The sequence below is a fragment of the Antechinus flavipes genome, chromosome 4 (assembly GCF_016432865.1).
Source record: "Antechinus flavipes isolate AdamAnt ecotype Samford, QLD, Australia chromosome 4, AdamAnt_v2, whole genome shotgun sequence".
Taxonomy (NCBI): Eukaryota; Metazoa; Chordata; class Mammalia; order Dasyuromorphia; family Dasyuridae; genus Antechinus; species Antechinus flavipes.
The window spans coordinates 142,400,902-142,424,492 of NC_067401.1; the positions used below are offsets into that span (position 1 = coordinate 142,400,902).

The following is a 23,591-nucleotide window of genomic DNA, read 5'->3' on the forward strand; positions in this document are numbered from 1 at the left end:
GAGTGAATCTTGAAAGAAGCTAGGGAAACTAAGAGGCAAAGATGAAGAAAGGAGACATTACAAGCACAGGGAATAGTCACATATAAAGTGCAAATTCATGGAAAAGGAAGATGGTAGATAATGTGCAAATGGCTTAGAGCAACTAAGCCAGTATAGTTATATCATACTGTATAGAGGGGAATAAGTATAAAAGGATTAGAAAGCTCAGAGGCCAGGTTATGAAGATGTCAAAGGACTTTATGTTTGGTCCTGAGGATGATGGGAACAACTGGAGACTACTAAACAGGGAGGTGAGAAGACAGTCAAAGCCGGGTAGGACAATCAATTAAAAAGCCATTATAGGAGTCTGGGAGTGAGGTGATGAGAGTTTGAAATAGGGTGGTAGCCATGTGAGTGAAAAGAGAGAAAGATATATTCACAAGAGATAGAGATGGCAAGCTCTAACCTCAAAAGAAAAGAAAAAGAAACAAAGGAAAAAGTTAATGGAAAATGAAGAGAAAAAAAAACCTTTTGTTCCTGACGCTGTTGAAAAAGACTGAATTTGTGCTGCAAAGAAAAAATACCTATCAAACCAGGCATTAGTTTGCAATTAGTAATGTGAATTTGCAAATAATAATGTGAAAAAATTGAATTCACATGGAATTTCACAAGCAGGAATTTTTCTAGCTATACTTCATTGTGATTGTTAAAGCATAAATTAAAGAATTCAAATATTTACAATCAGATTAATTTTCCTGAGTATTTTTCTCTTGTCTCTTCTACCTTGCCCAACTACTCCAACACTAACAGGCTTCACTATACAGGAATAAAGAATGTGGGAATGAGTTCCCCTCAAACTTATACTGCCTCAATCTTCTGTGTAATGCATTCTTATGTTGAAAAATCCCAGAATTGAAGAGGTATCATATTGATTTTTATAGGAGAGCAAAATGGTGCTTAGGGTAAGACATTACTTAATTCATTCACTGTCCAATTAACTTAATTTTAATTTGAGTCTTGAAAGTTCCTGCTTAGGCCTGGAACAATTTCAAAAAGAAAGTGGCTCTAAAGTGCTCTAAAAGCTGTTAGAGTAGCTATAATCCATCTTGAACTTAGGAAATACTTCCTAGAGATAGGAAGAGGTGGGAAAAATATTTTTAAATCAATATTTCATTTTTAATGGAAAGAATTTCATTTGTACACATTATCAGTCTGAATAAATGATTTGATTGAAATGGTTTAGTAAATTAGAGCAAAGTATATACAAACTGATTTATAATTTACAGCAACATAGGTAAAGAATTAGGTTAGATTTTAGAGACCATGTAGTCTAAATCTTAATTTTACAGATGAAGAAAAATTGAGGTTAAAATAAGTTCTATAACTTTCCCAAGGTCACACAAGTAAAAAATAACAGAGGCAAAATATGAACATAGGTCTTTTAACCATAAATTCTGTGTTTTTCTACCACTGAAGAGAAAAAGGAGATGGGGAAGATAGGATAGCAACTGAAAGTCCTTAAACAAGAAACCAAATTAGAAAGTTGGCTTGTGGAAAAGGAAAACTGTGTTTGGAAAATCACTCACTTACAACAAGAGCCAATCTTGAACTGCAAGATAATTATAAATTAGTAGAGATTCAGAAAATTGAATGGGAGGATGGGAAAAAAAAGCAAAGTAGGAATCAAAAGGGAGTTTGAATTTAACACATTGTAGATCTGAAGCTCAATTAAAAGACAAGGATTGTATAGGGATGTTCCAGACACTATAAGAAAACCATTAAGTATAATGGAGAAAAAGAAAATTCAGTAGTACAATTAAGTATGCAGTAGGTATTACTGATCAAGATTCCCAAGCAAGTATCTCTAATTTTTCTGATTTTCCCAATACGATAAAGCTTTATTGCTCTTCATTTACATAGGGACCATTACAAGACTCTAATTTTTGTTCCAGCTGTAAAAGGCTCCAGCAACAGCCCTCAAACTGTTAAGCATCATTCCATTGGGAATCTACCACCTTAACAAAAAACCAAATCATGTCAAGTTAAAAGAAATAATCAGGACAGTCTTGGTGGACTCAAGGAACTGATGAAATACATTTCCTGACTCTTGGTAGAGAATAGAGGGAGAAGGTGCTACAAATGAAAAATTATTTAAACTCTGCCAGAATGTTAACATCAGTTTTGTCTAAAAGGTTTTGATATAATGTAAGGGAGAATTCTATCCAGTGGGGAGGAAATTAGTACTCAATAAAGCATAATTAAATGCTTTTAAGTATTTTTTATCAACTTACAAAATTATCTTGTCAATAAAAATCCAATTTTCATATATGTGTGTGTGTGTGTGTATTATGTGTGTATATTTATATTTATATACCTTTTCATCCTGTTACTGCTATTCCATAGGATTTCCACAAAGGCCCCACCAACAATCTAACTCTTCCAGTCCACTTTTTCTGGGTTCCCTTAATGTCTCAAAGGTACAAAGGTCTCAGCTGTTCACCTATTATCTCTCACTCTCATCAGCTGTTTTGGTCATATACTTCCTTGACACATGGTATGTGCCATTTCTTATTTATGGTATAAATCATCCCTGATTCTATGGTACATCTTTCTACTGCCCTTTAAATTATTTCTAATTTTGGCTTTTCAGAGATTATGTTCTATATAAACAATCAAATGACATCACCAGAAGGGTAATAAAGTTCAAGAAATAGATTAGCAGATATAAACAGAGTGATATCATTGACAGCACTGCACAATATCTCAAAGGAAAGATAGATTGATATTATTTTACTAAGTCATTATCCACTTTATTACCTAAAGCATATATGTATGTGTTCATATGTGTTTGTATGTGTGTACATATATACATACTGATAGACTAACAACAGAATATTTATCCAGTAACAATAATGTGTTTATGTATTTTAATTGTTTTTCCTCATGACTTTCTTGCAAAAATCAATGCCAGTGGCCTGACATATAGTAGGCACTTAAGAAATATACACTGATACTCACTGATTGGGTAGTAATAAGCATTTGGGGTTTTTTTTTTTCCCATCTTACAAATGAGAAGCAAATTCCAAGATGCTAAGTAACTTGACCCAGGAATCATGCAGCTGGTACCACAGTCAATATTCAAATCAAGGTCATTCCTCTAAGTCCATTCTTTGCTGTAAAGGCAACATGGTTTGGCAAAAAGATAATCTACTTTTTTTCCACAGATACTTAATCTACCTCTTTCATATCATTGTGGATTTCACAGGAAGTTTTGTTGTGTTCTAGGTATAGCTCTTAGAAAAGGGGCTTTGGGATAACTTCCAAGTCAAAAGAGAATTCTTCTATCTAATTTCTATGCAGGATAATAAAAATCATAAGGTTATTAATTAAAAGTAACATTATCAATCATCCAACCTGATTTCTTCATTTTATATCTTCTAAGAAAGACACTAGGGAAATATAGCTAAATACTAGATCATAGTTCTGGAGCTAGAAGAGACATTGGAGAATATCAATTATACCTTCCAGTTTTCCTTCTCTTTTGACATTAGTAGTCACCAGACCATGGAAGCAAGGGAATGTACAAAAAGAGCTAAGAGGACCCACTTAATCTACCACCTCTCAATTTACAGGCCTAGAATGGCTGACTTGCCCAAAGATATATAGAAAGTGGCAGAGGAAAGATTGGATCTCAAGTCCTATGTTTATAAATTCAATAGAGATTTTTAAATAAAATTATCTTTAATGGCATATCATTTTAATGTACTGGTGAGAGATCTGTTTGAGGAAAGCCTTTAATGCTTCATTTCATTCTCAGTCCATTTTTTAAAATCCACAAACAGTAAGTATAGGATCTTATATTCTCTATTATTTGTAGTTGTATAACTGTCAAAATAGGGTGAGCTAGAGAAAACTGGCTGCAAAAGTCTATTGTATTCTCATATTTTCACAGGGGACAAAACAATAATGATCCATCACTTATATAATACTTTAGCATATACAAAGTGCTTTAAAATCTTATTTAACTTTCACAATAACCCTATTAAATAGGCAGAAGTATTATTATTTCTATTTCATACATGATGAAACTAAAGCGTAAAGATGTCAATTAACGTGGCCCACAGTCACATAGCAAATAAATAGCAGAAACAGGATTGAATCCCAGTAGTCCTCTGACTTCAAAATCTAGTGCTCTTTCCACAAATCTATAATATCTCAACAAGTATATAAGGCATTCTCCCAATAGTTTTATCAAGAAAGTAGCCACATAGGACAGTTAGTTGCTGCTTTCCTAATAACCTTTTTCTAAAAAAAAAAAAAAAAAGACAGAAAGGGGAAGGTAAAAACACCCATTCTCTTTCATTCTTTTGAAATTTTCCTATTTGAGATAAGGGATCTTCTATTCTCAGCAAGTGTTGTCCTTGGATGACATTTCTCTATTTGATAAAAGAAACTTTTATCTGTTTTCCCCAATTAGATCACCCTCTTCTTTTTTTTTTAATATTTTATTTTATTTTATTTAATAATAACTTTATATTGATAGAATCCATGCCAGGGTAATTTTTTACAACATTATTCCTTGCACTCGCTTCTGTTCCAATTTTTCTCCTCCCTCCCTCCACCCCCTCCCCTAGATGGCAAGCAATCCTATATATGTTAGATATGTTGCAATATATCCTAGATACAATATATGTTTGCAGAACCGAACAGTTCTCTTGTTGCACAGGGAGAATTGGATTCAGAAAGTAAAAATAACCTGGGAAGAAAAACAAAAATGCAAATAGTTCACATTCGTTTCCCAGTGTTCTTTCTTTGGGTGTAGCTGCTTTTGTCCATCCTTTATCAATTGAAACTGAGTCTTTGTCAAAGAAATCCACTTCCATCAAAATATGTCCTCATACAACATCGTTGTCGAAGTGTATAATGATCTCCTGGTTCTGCTCATTTCACTTAGCATCAGTTCATGTAAGTCGCGCCAGTCCTCTCTGTATTCATCCTGCTGGTCATTTCTTACAGAACAATAATATTCCATAACATTCATATACCACAATTTACCCAGCCATTCTCCAATTGATGGGCATCCATTCAATTTCCAGTTTCTGGCCACTACAAACAGGGCCGCCACAAACATTTTGGCACATACAGGTCCCTTTCCCTTCTTTAGTATCTCTTTGGGGTATAAGCCCAGTAGTAGCACTGCTGGATCAAAGGGTATGCACAGTTTGATAACTTTTTAGGCATAATTCCAGATTGCTCTTGGTTGGATTCGTTCACAACTCCACTATGCATCAGTGTCCCAGTTTTCCCACATCCCCTCCAACATTCATCATTATTTTTTCCTGTTCATCTTAGCCAATCTGACAGGATCACCCTCTTCTTGATGGCAGGGATGAGTTGTTTTAAACACAATACCTAGTCCTTAATAAATGTTTATTGATGATTACTGATTAATAGACAGGCTCTCTAAGTCTATCCAAATGCACGGTAAAATTGGGTAATAAGACATTTTTCATCCACTTGAATTTTCCCGTGTAGCTAACATCATTATAAGCTAAACATCATTAAGTGATTAAATATCACTTACAGAAGCCTCTGTAAATTCTAAGGCTTGATGCCACTAGCAGGTTCCCACAAACAAGCTATTACCATCCACTGGAAATCAATAATCTGTACTGGTACTAGACTTCCTCCATCATGGTAGCATATACCATTGATGAATATGCATATTCCTGTTTAATGTCCTTCCAAGTTTTATCATAAGTTATTTAGCAGGATTACTTTTGTTATCATGACTTCTAAGAAATCTTTAATAATTTTGATGATTGGATGGGAAACACCATGTTGTAAAATAGGCTGTGCTTTGTTCTGCAGTGCTTTGCAATTACAAAATAGTGAGCATACGTTTGCTAAAAACTGCAATTTACTATCAGAGGTCAAGCTAGAAGAGACTTAAAAAACTATTTGGTCCAAATCTCTCCCTTAACAGATACAGAAATTGAGGGGCAGGGGCAATACTTTGCTTAAATTCATACAGGTAATAAAAGTGATAAGTGACATCTGAACTTGAAAGCTAAATGGCAAAGATGAATCCCACTGCTTAATATCTATAGCAAAAGTTGCTTGTTCTCTACCTTCATCAGGTTTGCTAAGACTTTGTATAGAAAGAAAAGTAGAAATATGTCAGTAGTTATCTTTGGTATGTAAAAGGTCTTTGGGTTCCCCCCCCCCCATTTCTTTATTACCTTCTCTTCTTCTAGATACCTTGTATATCAATAGCTCAATGCTCTCAAATTTGTTTCATTTCCAGCATACTCTTAATATCTCCTCTTGATTCAGTTAAGCTACTTATAACAACTTTTGTCTCTTTCATGCCATTTCTCCCTCTTCCACAGGCATATCCAGGGCCTGTGAGGGTCAGTCTAGTGGTTCTACTGTCCTTGAAAGACTTTGCTATAATAATTGATGCAAATCTTTTCCATTTTTTTTTTCTTCCTATAGTTTCATCCTTGGATGTCTTTGGGATCACATTACTTAGCTGGCTATCTTCCCAAGCTTTATTCAAATTGGTGCTATCTTCCATTGTTTCTCTCTGTTTGATGAGATAACACTGCCCATAATTATCTGTTATCCTTCTTCATGAGATTATATAAAACCAGAACTGATGTCATTTTTGTTGATCATTATCATAATGGAGATTATAAAATATATTTCATAAGCACAAAATATCTTAAAATAAAAATAATTAATTTTAGCCTATATCTGAAATACTATCATTGAGTTTTGCACACAGAGATGATTTCTGAAATTCCAAGGTTTTATTGCCCCATAATTTCATCTCTGAAATGGCAATTATTGTGGCTCTTTCTCCTAACCTGAGAAAGGTTTCCACTACAAAATCCACAAGTTCTTGAGTACTTCATTAGACTTTAGCAAGTAGCTAACTTCAAAAACATATTTTAAACTGATAAACCTACTGGTTTCAGAGCTACAAAAAAATAAGATTGGAAAAACTACCATTTTTTTGCTGATAGTTAAAAACCAAAATCAAAAACCATTGATTCTATGGAATAAATGTCAATATTACTAGTGGCATTCATTTCTATCCTAAAGAGAAATAAGAAAAGATAAAAGAAAATCAATAGCAGTGGATAAACTTTTTATCCAAGAGTTCAGAAATATAGTATATAGTCATAAACATAAAATACTCAACTATTTTGTTTTGGTGAAAATACACCAGAATTGTGCTATAAATCATTAATTCAAAAAGAAATAAGCATAACATGAATCTTAAAATGCAGCCAATAGACTTTCAATTCAATAAGCATCTACTAAGGATGTACTATGTGCAACAGAATACTATCATAGGCTCTAGAAAAGATACCAAATTTAAATAATATACAATTCCTACTCCTCATGGAGCTTATAGTCTTATTGTGAATTCTAATCCATGTATTTGATGAATATATAGATCTTATGGAATCCATATATTTGATGGAAGAATAGGGAGTAGGCTCCCCTCCCTTTCATGCAAGTTTGGCTCATTTTAATAAAAGGTATTGAAATTGTCTTTAATTGACTTGAGGAACTAAGGTTTAGCCCAGTAAGCTTCCTGATCACGTTAGTTCAAAACAGCCAATCCAAGAGAGTCTAGAGCTCCTCCCTAGGGCTTATAACCAGAGAACAGCATCATGAACAGAGTTGGGAACTCTACTTGGCTGAGTCCAAGCAAGCACTCACTATATTGGATAAACATGCAAACTCTTACTCTGGAAGAGTAAACCTCTTTCTGTAAACTATTAGATGGACTATGGGTATGTCATTTCAGACCTAAACTATCAGGGCACAGGCTTGATTCAGTTACAACTCATGACAAACTATGAAAAATGTATCTTACATTACTAGATCTTAACTATTGCATTTTCCTAGTATGGGTTGGGGGACAGTACAAAAGCAAGAAGCTAGATTTAAGAAAGTTCTTTTAGAATATCAAATCTTTACAACTAAATTTTCTTTGAATTTCAAGGAGGAAGTAACAACCCAACAGATTTGAGAAAAGAAAAATTTGTTTTCCAGAACTGAGAATTGCTTAAGAATATAAAAATGGTGTTACAGAAGGCAATGTACCACAGAAGCCCTCTAAAGCATTAGAACTTTAAAACAAAAATATCATTTTATAAGTTGTATATTCAATTTGGAGAAAAGTTAATTTCTAAGTAAATTATTTGGGAATCAGAATGTATTTTTCCACAGAAAGTTACAAATAATAGTTAGTTTCATAATCTAGCACAACATTTCTCAAACTAAGCAATACACTGTAAATACCTATACTTTGCAGTTCTAAGTCATACATAATTTGTGTATTAGACCAGTGAAGAAAACCAAGAAATATACCAACTCCTTTAAAAATCCTACTTATTACTGATCTAAAATCAACCACTGAATAAGTTCAACTTATGATGGTTTGAACAGTTCACACCAAATAATCAGTTTTGACTTATATTCTTATATTCTTCTTAAGTCTAAATATTTTTTATACCCATTGACCAGTCAGATAATTGAAAACAGGTAAATAATAGGTTTAAAGAGATTAGAAGCAAAGATATTTTAAAAAGCAAGCTTCTGTTAATAAAACAAACATCTACAAATGGTCCCAATAACAAATGAAATAAAAGGTATCTCCAGTTTGGATTTATTTCTACTAAAATCCTGATGAGCAAGATGTTTGCCATTATAAAAAAGTAAGATTCATGGTTCCAGTTAAACTAGAGAGTCATTTGTAAATAAAATTCAGCAAATTTAGAAATAAAAATAAAATTTTACAACAGAAAAAAGGAAGTATCTTTAGGAAATATAAACAATTCCACAAGAAACTGACTTATAAAAATAAAGGAAAATAATGACAATCGTATAAAGATCTTACATAAAGAAATATCAGATTCAAAACTGTTCCAGATTGCAAAGAATTTATTGACAATAAACATTCACATCTATTTCACTAAACAAAATATTTAGTAATACTGTTAAAATTGGAAAAAAATGATTTGAAAATATAAGGCATTTAAAAAGATATTACTGAAAGGTCCTCACAATAGTTATCCTAAAAAAGCCTGTTGGATCCAAAGAGATAGAAACTGGATCTGTTATTTCAATGTTATAGAGAACTTCCAGCTGAGAAAATTCCTTTTAACAATGATGATATAATACACATATACACACACACACACGTATATATGCACATAGACATACACATAATGTATGTAATCAGTCAGTAAATATTTATTAATCTGTACCAGGCATTGTGCTAAGCATTGAGGATATAAAAAGAGGCAAAAGACAGATCCTGCTTTCAAGGACCTTACAATCTAGGAAATAATTAACAGAAGGAAAGAATTGGAATTAAAAGGGATTGGAGAAGGCTTCTAGAAAAAGATGGGATTTTAGATGGGACTTAAAGGAAGCCAGGGAAGTCAATAGGAAGAGCTGAGGAATATAAACAGATATGTCTAGTTATTTTATGAGTGTGTATGTATATATGTGTGTAATATATATTTAGATTGAGATACAATTCTTGCTTAATATAAATGAACAGTGCATATCTCCTCTTTCCCCATCCAGAGCTATGCAAAGCCTTACCCCCCCCTTCAATGACTGAGTCCCACCAAAAGCTTGAGTGGGAGGGGAGAAATCCTATGGAAGGACCCCTATTGCAGGCCTGCAATGATACTGTTTCTGTTATTGCAGCCTGTCAGGAAGTCAAATTTGCGTAATAAAAATTTATGTAAAGCAAGAACTTATTTTGAACATCTCTAATAGATATACACATTTATGTATAGCTTTTTAAGATTTGCAAAGCTCCATTCACATGTAATGTCATTTGAGCTTAATAACAACCCTAAGAGGTAAGTACTACTACTATTATCCCACCTTTTACAGATGAAAAAACTGAAGTAGACAAGTTAAATGACCTGCCCAGGATTACAGAACTATTAAGTATCTGAGACAGAATTGGAACTTAGAGCTTCATGCCTCCTAGCTGCTTCTTTGCAACTTTCCCTTCTAGAACAATTCAAGAGCTGAAATCTCATGCTAGAACTTCCCTCAGTGTTTGAGACTTCCTCATCCTGGAACATCTATTTTCCACTGTACCCTCCCTCAGAAATATTCCTGTGTCATGCCAACTCCTTTCTTCCATTGGCAAATTCTTCCTGGGGCTTCCATCTTATGGACGGGACCCAAGTTAATACTTTTATCCTATTTTATACCTCACCTCCCATGTTTCCTTACTTTCAGTTCTTTTATGTTATCGTTCCCATTACAAAGGGAATTACATTCCCTTTGATTCAGCATTGTCTCTATTGGGTCTATATCCCAAAGAGATCATAAGGAAGGGAAAAGGACCCACATGGACAAACATGTTTGTAGCAGTCCTTTTTGTAGTGGCAAGGAACTGTAAACTGAGTGGATGCCCATCATTTAGGGAATGGCTAAATAAGTTATAGAATATGAATATAATAGAATATTATTACTCTATAAAAAATGATAAGCAGGTGATTTCAGAAAAGCCTAAAGAGTTGCACGAACTGATATCGAGTGAAGTGAGTTGATCAAAGAGAACATTGTTCACAGTAACCAGATTATGAGACGATCAACTCTGAGGGACATAGCTCTTTTCAACAATGAGGTGATTCATGCCAGTTCCAAAAGACTTGTGATGGAGAGAGCCATCTGCTTTTAGAAAGAGACTTGGGACTAAATGTGTATCAAAACATAGTTTTTTCACCTTTTTTATTGTTGCTTGCTTGTTTTTTGGGTTTTTTTTCCCTATTTTTCTTTCTTTTTTGATCTGATTTATCTTATGTAGCATAATTGTGGAAATAGGTATATAAAAACCGCACATGTTTAACATATATTGGATTACCTGTTCTCTAGGGTAGGGGGTAAAAGCAAGAAAAAATCTGGAACATAAGGTTTTGCAAGGGTGAATGTTGAAAACTATCTTTGTATATATTTTGAAAATAAAAATCTATTATTTAAAAAATATGTGTAAGTCCTTTGGGAGAGGCATTATCTTTGTTTACTTGTATTTGCATCTCCAGCACTTAACATAATAGTCCAAAATAATAATAAACAATAAATATATGTTGCTTTTAAGAGCAGTTGAGTCACATGCTCAGAGACATATAACCAGTATGTATTGGAGGTAAAGCTTGAACCCGGATTTTTTAGTCTTTGAGGCCACCTCACTATCCATTATGTCACAAGTTCCCACTCACAGTCATACCATAACATTAGTGAACTATATAGTACTAAAAACACTATGTATTACTGAGTTCTCTGTCTAGGGGTTAAGGCGCGTGGGAGGAAAGAGACCATGACTTTTCTTTACTCTCTTTTCTGGAAGCAGTATCTAGTCAATATGATAAAATAAGAAGTTCTGAATGATGCACTTCTTTGTCCCCCATCAAAATACCCATTCTCTCAGGGGAGAACTCAAAGAAAACTCAATCCAATGTGAAAAGATCAACACTAACACACAAATGAACCCTTAACACTCAATTTATATTTTTAAAAGAAGATTCAGGATAAACTAAATGAATTTCTAATGAATTTCTGGTCTATGATGGCTGTCTAAAAATAATTCCCAACAGTGAATAGAGAGATGGCCTTGAAAACAGGAAGACCTGGAGTCAAGTCTTGCCTCAGACACATACTAGTGCCATCACCTTGAGCAAACCACTTAAATATACTTAAACAGAAGGCTACATACAACTTCTGAAGAGCAGGTGTATATTTAAAGGGAATTTCCTACCAAGAGTTCTTAATGCTAAAGAAAGGAAAGCTTTAATCCTTATACCAATCCCTTCTAAAAGCTTTATGTATTTTCATAACATTTCCCAAAGCATTAGCCACAGGGCATTCAAATTTAAAGCAATTGGGGAACAGAAGCAGCAAAAATGTTTGTTCACATGGTCATTTATATATTAAATGTCTATAAATTAGGGGATGTGAAAGTACACAAGACTAATCCAAATCAACTATTTTTCTGTTACATTCATTTATCTTTCCAGTTTTTTGTGAAATCATTCTATTACAAATTCAATTGCAAAAATGTTACTGTAAATATTTTTACAAGTAAATTTTCCTTGCCCCTCAGATTTTAGTTATTTCTTAATTAAACTACAATAAATAATTTCAAGTATTTTATTTCCTTGCAAATTTCCTAGTTTACCTTAGATATAAAAGGCAAAAACTAAATTATCTTTATAATCAACCCTAAGTAAGATATTTATTCTATTGTAGGCCTGATATAAAAGATATGAAGAATTACAAATGGTTTTAAGGAATTATATGCTGAATATAAATATTATTATTATTATTATTATTAAATGTTAAGGGACAGCTCAATTCTCTGAGAGCCTCCACAGCTGTGGATCATAACATCTGAAAGAGTTACAAGGTAGCCTTTGCTGACACAGGTGTTGCAGACTAGGAATGAGGTAAACTGGAGGCAGAGGGAAGAGGAGAGAGGTCAGACAATGCAATGGCCTCTCAGTCTCCTTGTATCACCCTCTCACAAGAGGAGATCCATTCTGCAGGTTGGGGTTGGATTTTCAGCAGCCACTGTCAGGTGGCTCCCGTGTATTTCAACAGCTCTCCCGTGTAGTCCAACATATGGCACCCAAACAGGGACAATTAAAGGACAAGGATAAAATGCTATTATAAATTTAAAAAAAAAAAAAAAAAGAATTCTACACTACACAGAAAAAAGTGGAAAGATAAAAACTATTTTGACAAGTTTCTAAATCTAACCAAGAAACAAATCTTTGGGAAATCATGAAAAAAAGAGAGGAGCCAGAAAACTGGGCATCGGCAAATGTCACAATTTTTTAAAATTTGAATTCTAGAACCTAGACATCAATCCCTAGTGACATTCGAAAATAGCTTATCAAAAAAATGTTGTATATGTATGAAAGAGACTGGTCAACTAGAATTTATTAAGGCAAGCTATGTGCCAAGCACTGGGTGCTAAGCACTGAATATACCCCCCCCCAAAAAAAAAAAAAAAAAGGAGCTCCCAGTCTGATGGGAGAGGCTATACACAAACAACCACATACAAAAAAGATATATACTGAATAGACTGGGTATACTCAAATGGAAGGCACTAGGACCAAGAAGGATTAGAAAATGTTTCTTACAAAAGACAGGATTATAGCCGAGATATTTAGGAAGTCAGAGAAATGGAGGGAGCATGTCTCCAGTTACGAAGGGCAGCCAGCTCAATGTTGGAAAATTGGGTATTTTGTTCAAGAAATAGCAAAGAGGTCAATATTATTAGATTCAATAGAGGGAAATAAGGTGTGAGAAGACTTGAAGGGTAGAAGGAACCAGGTTATGAAGAGCTTAGAAAGCTAAATAGAAGATTGTATATTTGATCCTGGAGGCAAATGGAGCACTGGAATTACTCAAAGGGAGAAAAGGAGATAGGGAGAAGTGTGATACAACTGGACTTGCATTTTAGGAGATTCATTTGACAGCTAAGTAGAGGATGGACTGGAATGGGGAGAGATCTGAGGTAAGGGGACCAATTAGCAGGCCTTTGAAATAATTCAGATAGGTTTTGAGGCGATAAAAACCTACACCACAGTGATCACTATAGTCCTACATGGATTCATCAAGAACAAGTAACATCTAAATAGTCTTGCATCTTTTTAAATAGGTTTACAAGACAAGTAGATCAGAAGTATACCATAGATAGTGATTTTTTAAATTTCAATAAAATATTCCATGGGATCATGAATTTATTTATTTGTTTATTTATTTTGCTAAGGCAATTGGGGTCACACAGCAAGGAAGTGTTAAGTGTCTGAGGTCAGATTTGAAACTCAGGTCCTCCTGACTTCAGGGCTGGTGCTCTATCCACTGTGCCACCTAGCTGCTCCAGGATTATGAATTTAGACTTGTATGGCCTTGGGGTCACCTAACCTAATCTTTTCATTTTACAGAAGAGGAAACTGAGACCCAGAAAAGTCAGGTGACTTGCTTAATGTCATACAAGTAATCAGAACTGTATTTAACCACATGATACTCTTGGGAATAAAATGGAGATGTGAGCTGGTTCATAGCTTGGAGAATCAACATATTCAAAGAGCATTAATAGACCAATGTCAGCATGAAGTAGTCACCTGCAGTAGTTACCACCCTGTTCAGAACAACATTGTTACCGATGAAGTGGATAAAAATAAAAGATGAGCTTATCGCTTTGTGGACAATACTGAGAGGGAAGCTAAAATGCCATACCACATGAATCAAAATGAAAAAATATCTTAATAGAATTGAACTGTCATCAAATTTAATAAGTATGCTATATATTTTTTCTTTATCTCTTACACAGGGCTGGGTTTTTTTGGATTTTTTTTCTTTTTTTTTTGGAATGAATGTAAAATCCTGCACAAACTCAGGACGGGAGAAATCTGGTTTAATAGCAGTTCATGTGAAAAAGACCAAAGGGTTTTAGTTCATTAGGAATACAATGTGAGTCAACACATGACATAATTAATAACAGCTAATGCAAGCAGAGTGCAGTATTAAAATATAATGCCCAGGAGAAAGGAAAATAACAAGCCCACTGTAGTCTGCACCTATGGGACAATATCAAGAATTTTGTGTTTAGCCACACATTTGAAGATGGAGAATGACAAAATGGAATGGACACACTGAAGAATTTATGAAGTATTTAGGAATCATGTCAATATGAGGAAGGTTTGAAATAAATGGCAACATTTAACCTTTAGGAACCATGGTCATCTGATGAACTATCATGTCCAAAAGGGATTAAAATTTATTCTGCAACTCAAAGAACAGAAATAGAACAAAAGGGTCAGAGCTACAACCATGCAGGGAGGTCATTTTCAGATTAAAATAAATTAGAACCTTAATGATCAACAATGAATGTCAGAGGCTACTTTGTTACCTAATGAGTTTCTCCTTCCTTGACCCTGTTTCACCAGCGCCTGAATGAAGCTCTAATAGAGATACTGGAGAGGGATTACTGACTGCATAAGGACAAATCTACATGACCTCTAAGTAGCCTTCCAAGTCTAAGATTCTATGACCTGTAATTCTAGAATGAGGAAGATGCATATGCACACAGGTACATTATAATCATCAGTATATAATTCATTCAAACATCTTAGCAAAAGTAGCACTCAGAAAAGCACCTCTTTAATCCCCTAATGACGAAGTTAACATTAACCAGGTTTGCAGCAGGTGCCATCTCTAAGCTAGATGCATGCAGCTCAACCCTCCGAGTTCTTTTACCAGATTGCATACTGCAGTACAGCCACTCAGCACATAACCCAGCCCCATTCTCATCCAATCCTTCCCATATTACTGTCAGATAGGGTAAAGGAGGAAGTAAGGGGGAAAAGCCCTGATTCACGGAATTGGACTGTTGCATTCTGAGCAGCTGTCATTAATTTAAAAAAGAAAAGGAAACAAAAACCCTAAACCTAGCTAAGTGAGATTCTGCTGTACCAGCATCTTCCGCCCAGCTATAACAGTGACAAGTCATCCCCACATAACCACGGTTTTAATACTGAGTCATCCTGTCCTCAGCACCACCGCCTTTCCAGAGCTGACCGCCTTTCTCGGGACCCCCCCTCACTCTCACACATACTCTAGCTCACACCAGCCCGCACAGGATGGAGAAGAGCCGGCCTTTGGTGCTGGGCAGCCCAGGAGGGTGGATAGGGGAGAGAGAATAGAGGCTGGTCAGGCAGTCCAACACTGACTATTGCCCGGCTTGTAAGAAAGGGGACTGCTGGACCACGCAGCCCAGAGTGGGGGAGGGTCTGCTGCCCCGTACCTCCCGAGGGGCTCCATCCCATTCCTCCCTACAATCGCTCTTCCAGCCCACGCTCTCTTCCCTTCTCGACCGCCTGGCATTAGCGGAAGCCACCTTTTCCCCAGCCGCCCGACATTCCTACTCGACCTCTGCCCCTGGGAAGCCTTTTAGGGCTTTTTAGAGAGAGGGGGATACTCAAAGCCCAGAGCTTTCCTTGATTCCCCCGGTCCCGGACCCTCACTCACCCGGCCCGCCATCTTAACCGACAAGTACGGCACCTCAGCTGCAGCTTCGCCCACTACTAAGCACGCCCCCGCCGCGCAGCCGCAGAGCCGCAGAGCCACGGGAACGCGCGCGCGCGCCCCTGCCAGTCACCTCCAGCGCTCTCTCCCTGCTGCCCTTAATTTAGGCCCAACGCGCGGGAGCGCGCGCCGCCGCGATTCGGGCCCGCGCTCACTCTGCCACGCGAGCGCCCCTCCCGAGCCTGGAGAGGTTCTGAGAGCTCTCTTTCATCCTCCTCCTCTCTTCAGGCTGCAGCTCAGAAAATGCGTTGTTGCGGGAGAACTGATGGATGAGGAGGATTCGTGTCGCCATTTTGGATTGGAAACTGGAAGCTTCCTGGAGTACCCTGTTGGCACATTTCTCCCTTTTATATCAGGCCAAAGCTTTGTGCCTCCCATTCAGCTAAGCATAGAATTGCAGTCAGAAGGGTGTAGCCCTCTGCTTCATCCAAATCATGACTCCCAACAAGCTCTCTGCCCCACAATTTGCAGTAATGAATTGGATTGCCATTAGGGGTATGCTTGTAAATGTTTAACAAGCGGCCCTTTCTTAAAAACAGAGAAAAAGCAATACTCAAAATATACCTTTAAGTTTAGTTTCTATTATTAACATTTTCTTCATCACTTTAAGTCTAAACAATCATCAAAACAATAAATCAAGCCCTGATTTCTTTTGAGAGCTGGTTATAGTTGGCTCCAGGACACTTCTGATGCCATTGACCTCCAAAAAGTCCCTATTTAATAAATTCTTTGTGTTATCATGGAGTAGGGAGCTGGCCAGGAACAGTAGAATTCCAAATCCTGGCTCTGAAGTTGTTTAGCTCATAAATTACAGAGAAGGTGCCCACCTGCATTTGTAAACAGATTTTCCTCATCTAGTAGTTTCCTATTATCAGTGAAATCACAGATGGAGCCTGTATCACCAGTCCTTTCTATCACTGTTATAGTCAAGTCATGGTCCACAAGTATATTCCAGGCAGCATGCAAAGTGTTGGGGATTCAAAGAAAAGCAAAAACAGGCCCTGATCTCAAGAAGTTCATTGCTGGAATTGTTATTTCCAAAGATCGCAGGTCTGGCCTGTGGGCCAGATGCAGCAGCTGAGGACGTTTATCCCCCTCACCCAAGGCTATGAAGTTTCTTTATTTAAAGGCCCACAAAACAAAGTTTTTGTTTTTACTATAGTCCGGTCCTCCAACAGTCTGAGGGGCAGTGAACTGGCCCCCTATTTAAAAAGTTTCAGGACCCCTGAATTGTGTGTTCACTTCCTTTGCAATTAAGTAGATGTCCTAGTTGATGAAGTTAAAAACAAATCTGCACTTGGTGGCTATCTTCCTGGTGATGAACTGGGAACTAGCTTGGTCCACAAGCAACAGAAAAACAATTATCTGCTAATCTTATCCCCAGCGCTGCTACAAATCTCTCTTTCCTCAATTTTTGATATTTCTTAGCCTTTTGCAGAATGGTAATTGTGTCCTTAAGGCAGGGACAGGTTTTTCTATTGGTCTTTGTAAACTCAGTACCATGCATATAATAGATGTTTAATAAATCCTTTTTTAATTAAGTTGAATTTCCAGTGTTATGGATCTTACTTTGCTCTCCTTCATCCTCATTTAAAAATAGGAATAAGAATATTCTAATCAAAAAGCCATTATGGATATCATGACAATATTTAGGGGGAGGGAGGAGGAGACCATTTGTTGTAATTCCTCAATCTTCCTACATGATCAGTTCATTTCTTTTTCCCAATCACATATTTCCTTAATGCTACTGTTTATGTCCTTTTGTACAAATCATTGTGAGTAACATGTTGCAATCACCTAATCCCATCATGTTGCCTTTCTGGTCTCCACAATAATGGTGTGCTATGATTTGTAGCCATTGAACATTGGGCAGGATAATTATTATTTGAAAACTAGGATTCCATTCTAGGGAATAGATGGAATTGTTGGAAGTGCTAAACACTTCTTCCAAGACAATCCAGCCACATTCCTTCTGCTACTCAGAATCAGAGTCCAATTGCAGTACTTGCCCAAGATGTATTGATTCAATGGGCTGTCAATCCTATCGTATTGTCATCTAGACAATCTATCTTCTTCATTCATTGGGTTTTTCCTTTGTAAATTACTAGCCTGATCTTTTTTGAGTGGTTGTCAATCTCATTGAGAAATATTAATTTTAGTCTTATGAAAGCAGCATAATGTTGACTGTAAACAGGAATGTTATGAGGCTCAAATGAGATGGTATATGTAATGCATTTTGCAAAGCATTCTCTTTCTAAATACATATATATCAACTATTATTGATAATTACTATATATGATTATGCTTATCTATCAGTACTTCAGAAGATTCATGATTATATTTCTTTCCTGACTTCCTAAATTGCCCTATTTAAATTCTTTCAATTAATCAATCAATCAACAAATATTTATTAAGTGCCTAGTATGTGTCAGATACTGTACTAAGTGATATGTTTGTGGTTTAGCACCAAATGATGAAATTGATGGTCAGGCACCAAATGTTAGGGTTCAGTCACGTGAAGAATTCACAATGGCCATTCACTTTGGCAAAAACTAAGTTTATTTAGGAGAAAAGATTACAGACAAAAAGAGGTACAATAGACACCAGGAGTGATAAATATGAACTAGATCTGGGAGAGCATATAACAATTAACAATGGAAAAGACAAGTTCCCTAGTGGAACTCACAAATTATGGTTGGAGTTTGCTCTTAATTGGCAGGCTATCTATAAACAAGTTTAGCACCGTAAAAAAGTTAATTAACTATATAAAGGAGAAAGACATTATGCAGCATAGGGGAAACTGGGAGGAGAAAGATACCATGATGCAAAATGCATTGGGCTAATGCCAAAGTGGTTCAGCAAAGATGCTGTGAATCATGGACAGATTTATAGAGGAAATTTAATCTTGGAGGTTTGACATAACTTGGATTTCTGACTGGACACAGCAAAGGTGGGCTACCCAAGACCTCCACAAAGGTAAACTGTAAAGTTGAATTAATCCCCATCAGTACCCTTCCTGTTTGCCTCAGGCAATAATCTTATTTCAGTTTTTCTCTGCCAATCCTACCTTGTTACTCAGTACCTCATCATTTCCTCACTCTTTTAATTTGTTAAAGAAATCTTTTGAAAAGTGGTTTGGGTTCCTAAATAGGAGGGAGTCAAGAGAGTGATACTGAAATTTTAGAGACCAAATCCAGAGACACTTAAGTAGTCCAGAAGCTGAGCATAAAATACAGTGGCCTGTGGGGAGAGAGATGAACTGAAGCCAAAGTTTGGTGATACCATAGAGGTACAAAATTGATTACCAGAGCACCTCTTCTCTTAAATAAACCTACTGTTTGCCAAAGGATGGCCATTGTGAATTCTTCACATGACTGAACCCCAACATTTGGTGTCTGAAATATCAGCATTTGAACCTCAGCCTTAGCACTATTTTATGCTAAACTCCAAACACATCACTAAGTACTTGGGATATTAAAAGAGGCAATATTTGGTGCCTGAAATCTCATCATTTGGTTCTGAACCTCATTTGGTGCTAAACCCCAAACATGTCACTAAGCACCTGAGATACAAAAAGAGGCAAAAGACAGTGGCTAACCTCAAGAAGCTTACAATCTAATGGAGATGACCATATGCAGATATGTGTATGGATGTGTGTGTGTATGCAGTGTGCACAGAGGCAAGTGTATATAGCCAGCTAAGTAAAGAATAAACAGGAAATAATTAATGAGGGAAAGCACTGGAATTAAAAGGATTTAGGAAAGATTTCCTGTAGAAGGTAGGATTTTAATTGGGAATTTGGGGAAACAAGGGAGGTCAGTAGTCAGAGCAGAAGAGGGAGGGTGTAACAAGCATGGGTCACAGAGCTGGAGTGTCCTACTTCCTCTTCCAATAATCCCTCTCTGTCTATAAGCTGCAGCTCAGGCACCATCTTCCACATGAAGCCTTTTCTAATCCCCCAAATATGCTTCCCAATTACTTTGTATTTTACCACTTCATTTGTATACATATGTGTATATATATGTATATATATGTGTGTATACATATATGCATATATAGTTTATTTTTATGCAGTATATGCCTCTTCCATTAGGTTGTGATCTCATTTTGTATAGAGATTGTTTCATTCTTTGTACTTATATTCTCAGTGCCCAGTCTGATGCCTCACACATAGTAGGTACTTTATAGACAATGATTGCTTAGAAAGAGCGTTGGTTCAGAAATTAGTGTACTTCAGTACACTTTGTCATTACTTGCTGTGTTACGATAAGCTAATCATTTCCCTTCTATGATCTCCAAAGTCCCTGACAACACCAACATTCTGACTAATAAACTATTTCATGAGTTACTATGGCTGGAAAAATATTCATTACCTAATAATCAATCTTTTGGTGATAAGCCCATGAATGTGAACTCAATAGAATATAAGCTTTTTGAAGACAGGAGCTGTTTCATTTTTTTCTCTTTTATCCCCATCACCTAGCAAAGTATTTTGTACATAGTAGGTGCTTAATAGATGGTTGTTTAATTAACTTTTTAACAAAAAAAGGAAAGATGAGTTATTGCATAAATACTAAATTCAGCTAAAAATAAAACAATCAGTCCTGAATGTTTATGGCACTTAAAAGTAGACAAATTGATTTTAGGTAAGTAGACTTTGCATTAAAAGTAGAATATCCATCAGAGATGGTTGGATGTTGGACATTGCACATATTTTCAAAATTTCTCAATGTACTGATCAATTTGCTGATTTTTTTCCTTTTTAAAAAATTGTCATATGGGATAGCTCTCTGGGAGAGAGAGAAAGAGGGATATTTATAATAATTATAATGTAAGAAACAGAATATATTAACAAAAGCTTAGGTTTTTAAAAAGCATTTTAAAACTTGGGGAAAAAAAATAGAATGCCCTTTGTCAGGAAGGAGTCAAATGGTGACAAGAGTCTTATAGTATCCTAAGGCAAAAATAAGAGTTCTGGAATGGGTAGGAAGGCTGGTATAGTCCAAAGCTTCTTACAACCCATATGGGGTTTTACAACTGAATATGCAAATTATGGAGTTATGATTTATTATCAGTAAATGTTTGATTTGTATACCTATTTATATACATATATGTATATATGTATATGTCTGGGATTGTATAAAAATTTCTTGGGCAAAAAAGGATCACAAGTGGAAAAAGTTTAAGAAGCCCTGGTATAATCAAGGACAGCACTGACATTTCTGGAGATTGCAACTAGGCAAAACCAGGAGGTCAGGCATTCTGTATCACTGTTACTATTATATGTGCATTTTAGAACAGTTGAGCTATTTGGACTTTTTCTTCATTTTTTTCCCTCTTGTGCTTCAGCCTGAACTTCTTTCTTCAAAAGGTTATACAGATTATACAGTTTTCTCTACATCTAGTTTGTATCTCAGTTGACTCAATATTTAAGATAAACTGATTCTAAGAAAGTCATTGAGAAGAGACTGCCCCATACTATTTGTGTTACCTGGAGCAGATCACTTCATCTCTCTAACTCCTGGTTTCCTTAACTATAAAACAACATATGTTTAGACAGATAAATATGAAATACATGCAGATCAGATTAAAGAGTTCATGAATATAAATACAGATAATAGTATTAATAACTAACCCTATAACAATATAATAATAATATAGCACTTTAAAGTGTGGAAGACACTGTGTGAATGTTATCTCATTTTATCATTCACAACAATCTTAAGAGGTAAGTACTATCAATATTTGCATTATATATATATATACACACACAATATACACATATATATGTATGTGTGTATATACAGACACATGTATATATATGAAATATATTTTTATGTGTGTATCTACATATTTATACATATACTATACTACATATACAATACTATATATATGCAAATATAAATAGCTATACCTATTAAAAATTGGGGGGGGCACTTAGTTGGTATAATGGGTAGAGCACCAGCCCTGAAGTCAGGAGGACCTGAGTTCAAATGTGATCCCAGACACTTAACACTTCCTGCTTGACCCTGGGCAAGTTACTTAACCCCAATTACCTCAGGGGAAAAAAATTGGTATTTCCTTATATGTGCACACATTAGTTTCCCCCAGTAGAATGTAACCTCCTTGTGGTCAGGAGTAGCTTGTTGTTTTGGGGTTTTTTGTCTTTTCATCTGGTATCTGGTATTGTGCCTGGGGATAGTAGGCAGATGATGTTTTGAATATAAGGAAAGGGAATGGACTGGAATAAATGATATCTCTGATTACTTCCAGCTCTAAATTAAGATTTTATGGTTCTGCATTTCTTCCTCCCTGGCCATAGTACTAAGAAAAAGACATTAGCATTTTTAATGCAGCAGCAGAAGTCTCCCCCATCCCTTAATAATGAGAAAGTTATGCTGCTGTTTAAAGGGAACCTAAGAACAAGCATGAGATATTATCAAGATCTAAAGGGAAAAGACTGCATCAAAGGAATTCTGTGTATGAGTAAAAATGAAACCCTTGTCATTAATTAGAAATGCCTGAAATGATAATGTACTGTGAAAGGTATTTTAATGACTTTGCACAGCCAGATTTCTATGATACAGACTTCCTTACACCAATTGTCAAAAGCCTAACGAATCATTATTCACCCCTCTTCTGAGACCCAAACAATTGCTACTAGTGATTTCTCCACCTAGATGTTTCAATATATCTCAAACATAATACAGTTCGTTCCCAATTATGAATATTGGGCTTGAATCTATTACCATATTTTACATAATATAACTGAATAATATGAATTCAGATACATAGAGCTGCTTCTGAAGATTCTTTATTCACACTAGTTAAGAGCTATGTATATATAAATGGGAATTTTATTATGCTTTCTCTTAATCTACTATCCTTACTTCACTATTTCTGTTAGTGGCTCACCACGACGCCCGTATTTGATATAATCTTTGACTCTTCTCTTTCCTCTAATATCTAATGAGTTACTAAGTTTTATTTCCTCCCATTACCATACCACATTAAAGACCTTCACTATTATGCCCATGGATTGTATCCTTTCTCATATCACTGCAAAACTTGTCTTTCTTAATATAGTATAATGGAAAGAGTTCTAAAATCATAATCAGAACACCTGACTTTGGATCTAAAATTTAATAGTTGGTGGCTATCCCAGGTCATATTTGACATAATGTAGCAGCCCATACTCAGTTTAAGTCCTACTTTCCACAAACTTATAACAATGTAGATTGTCAATTAATTCTTTAATTAAACAGCAAGAGAATTTGTCCTTGTAAGGGCACTACATTCAAACTTATAGTCACATGGTATTTTTAGAGTGTATCCAACGAGCACAAGTAGGCTTTTCCTTTGTAGTCATTCTACTGTTTTATCAGAAGATACTAAAAACTCAGGCTAAAAATTCTCTCTCCCTCCTTGCTTCCTTCTCTGTCTCTGTCTCTCTCTTTCTCTCTCTC

General features: G+C 35.7%; 1 protein-coding gene across 1 annotated transcript in view; it reads right to left on the bottom strand.

Annotated features, from left to right (window-relative positions):
• The window catches only part of NSF (N-ethylmaleimide sensitive factor, vesicle fusing ATPase), a 189,343-nt gene extending 173,157 nt beyond the window's left edge, over positions 1-16,186 (bottom strand). Inside the window, exon 1 of the mRNA XM_051994904.1 lies at positions 16,069-16,186. Coding sequence (XP_051850864.1) covers positions 16,069-16,080 — 12 coding nt within the window. The 5' untranslated portion in view covers positions 16,081-16,186. The remainder of the gene's footprint in view (positions 1-16,068) is intronic.
• Between the last annotated feature and the right edge of the window lie 7,405 nt (positions 16,187-23,591).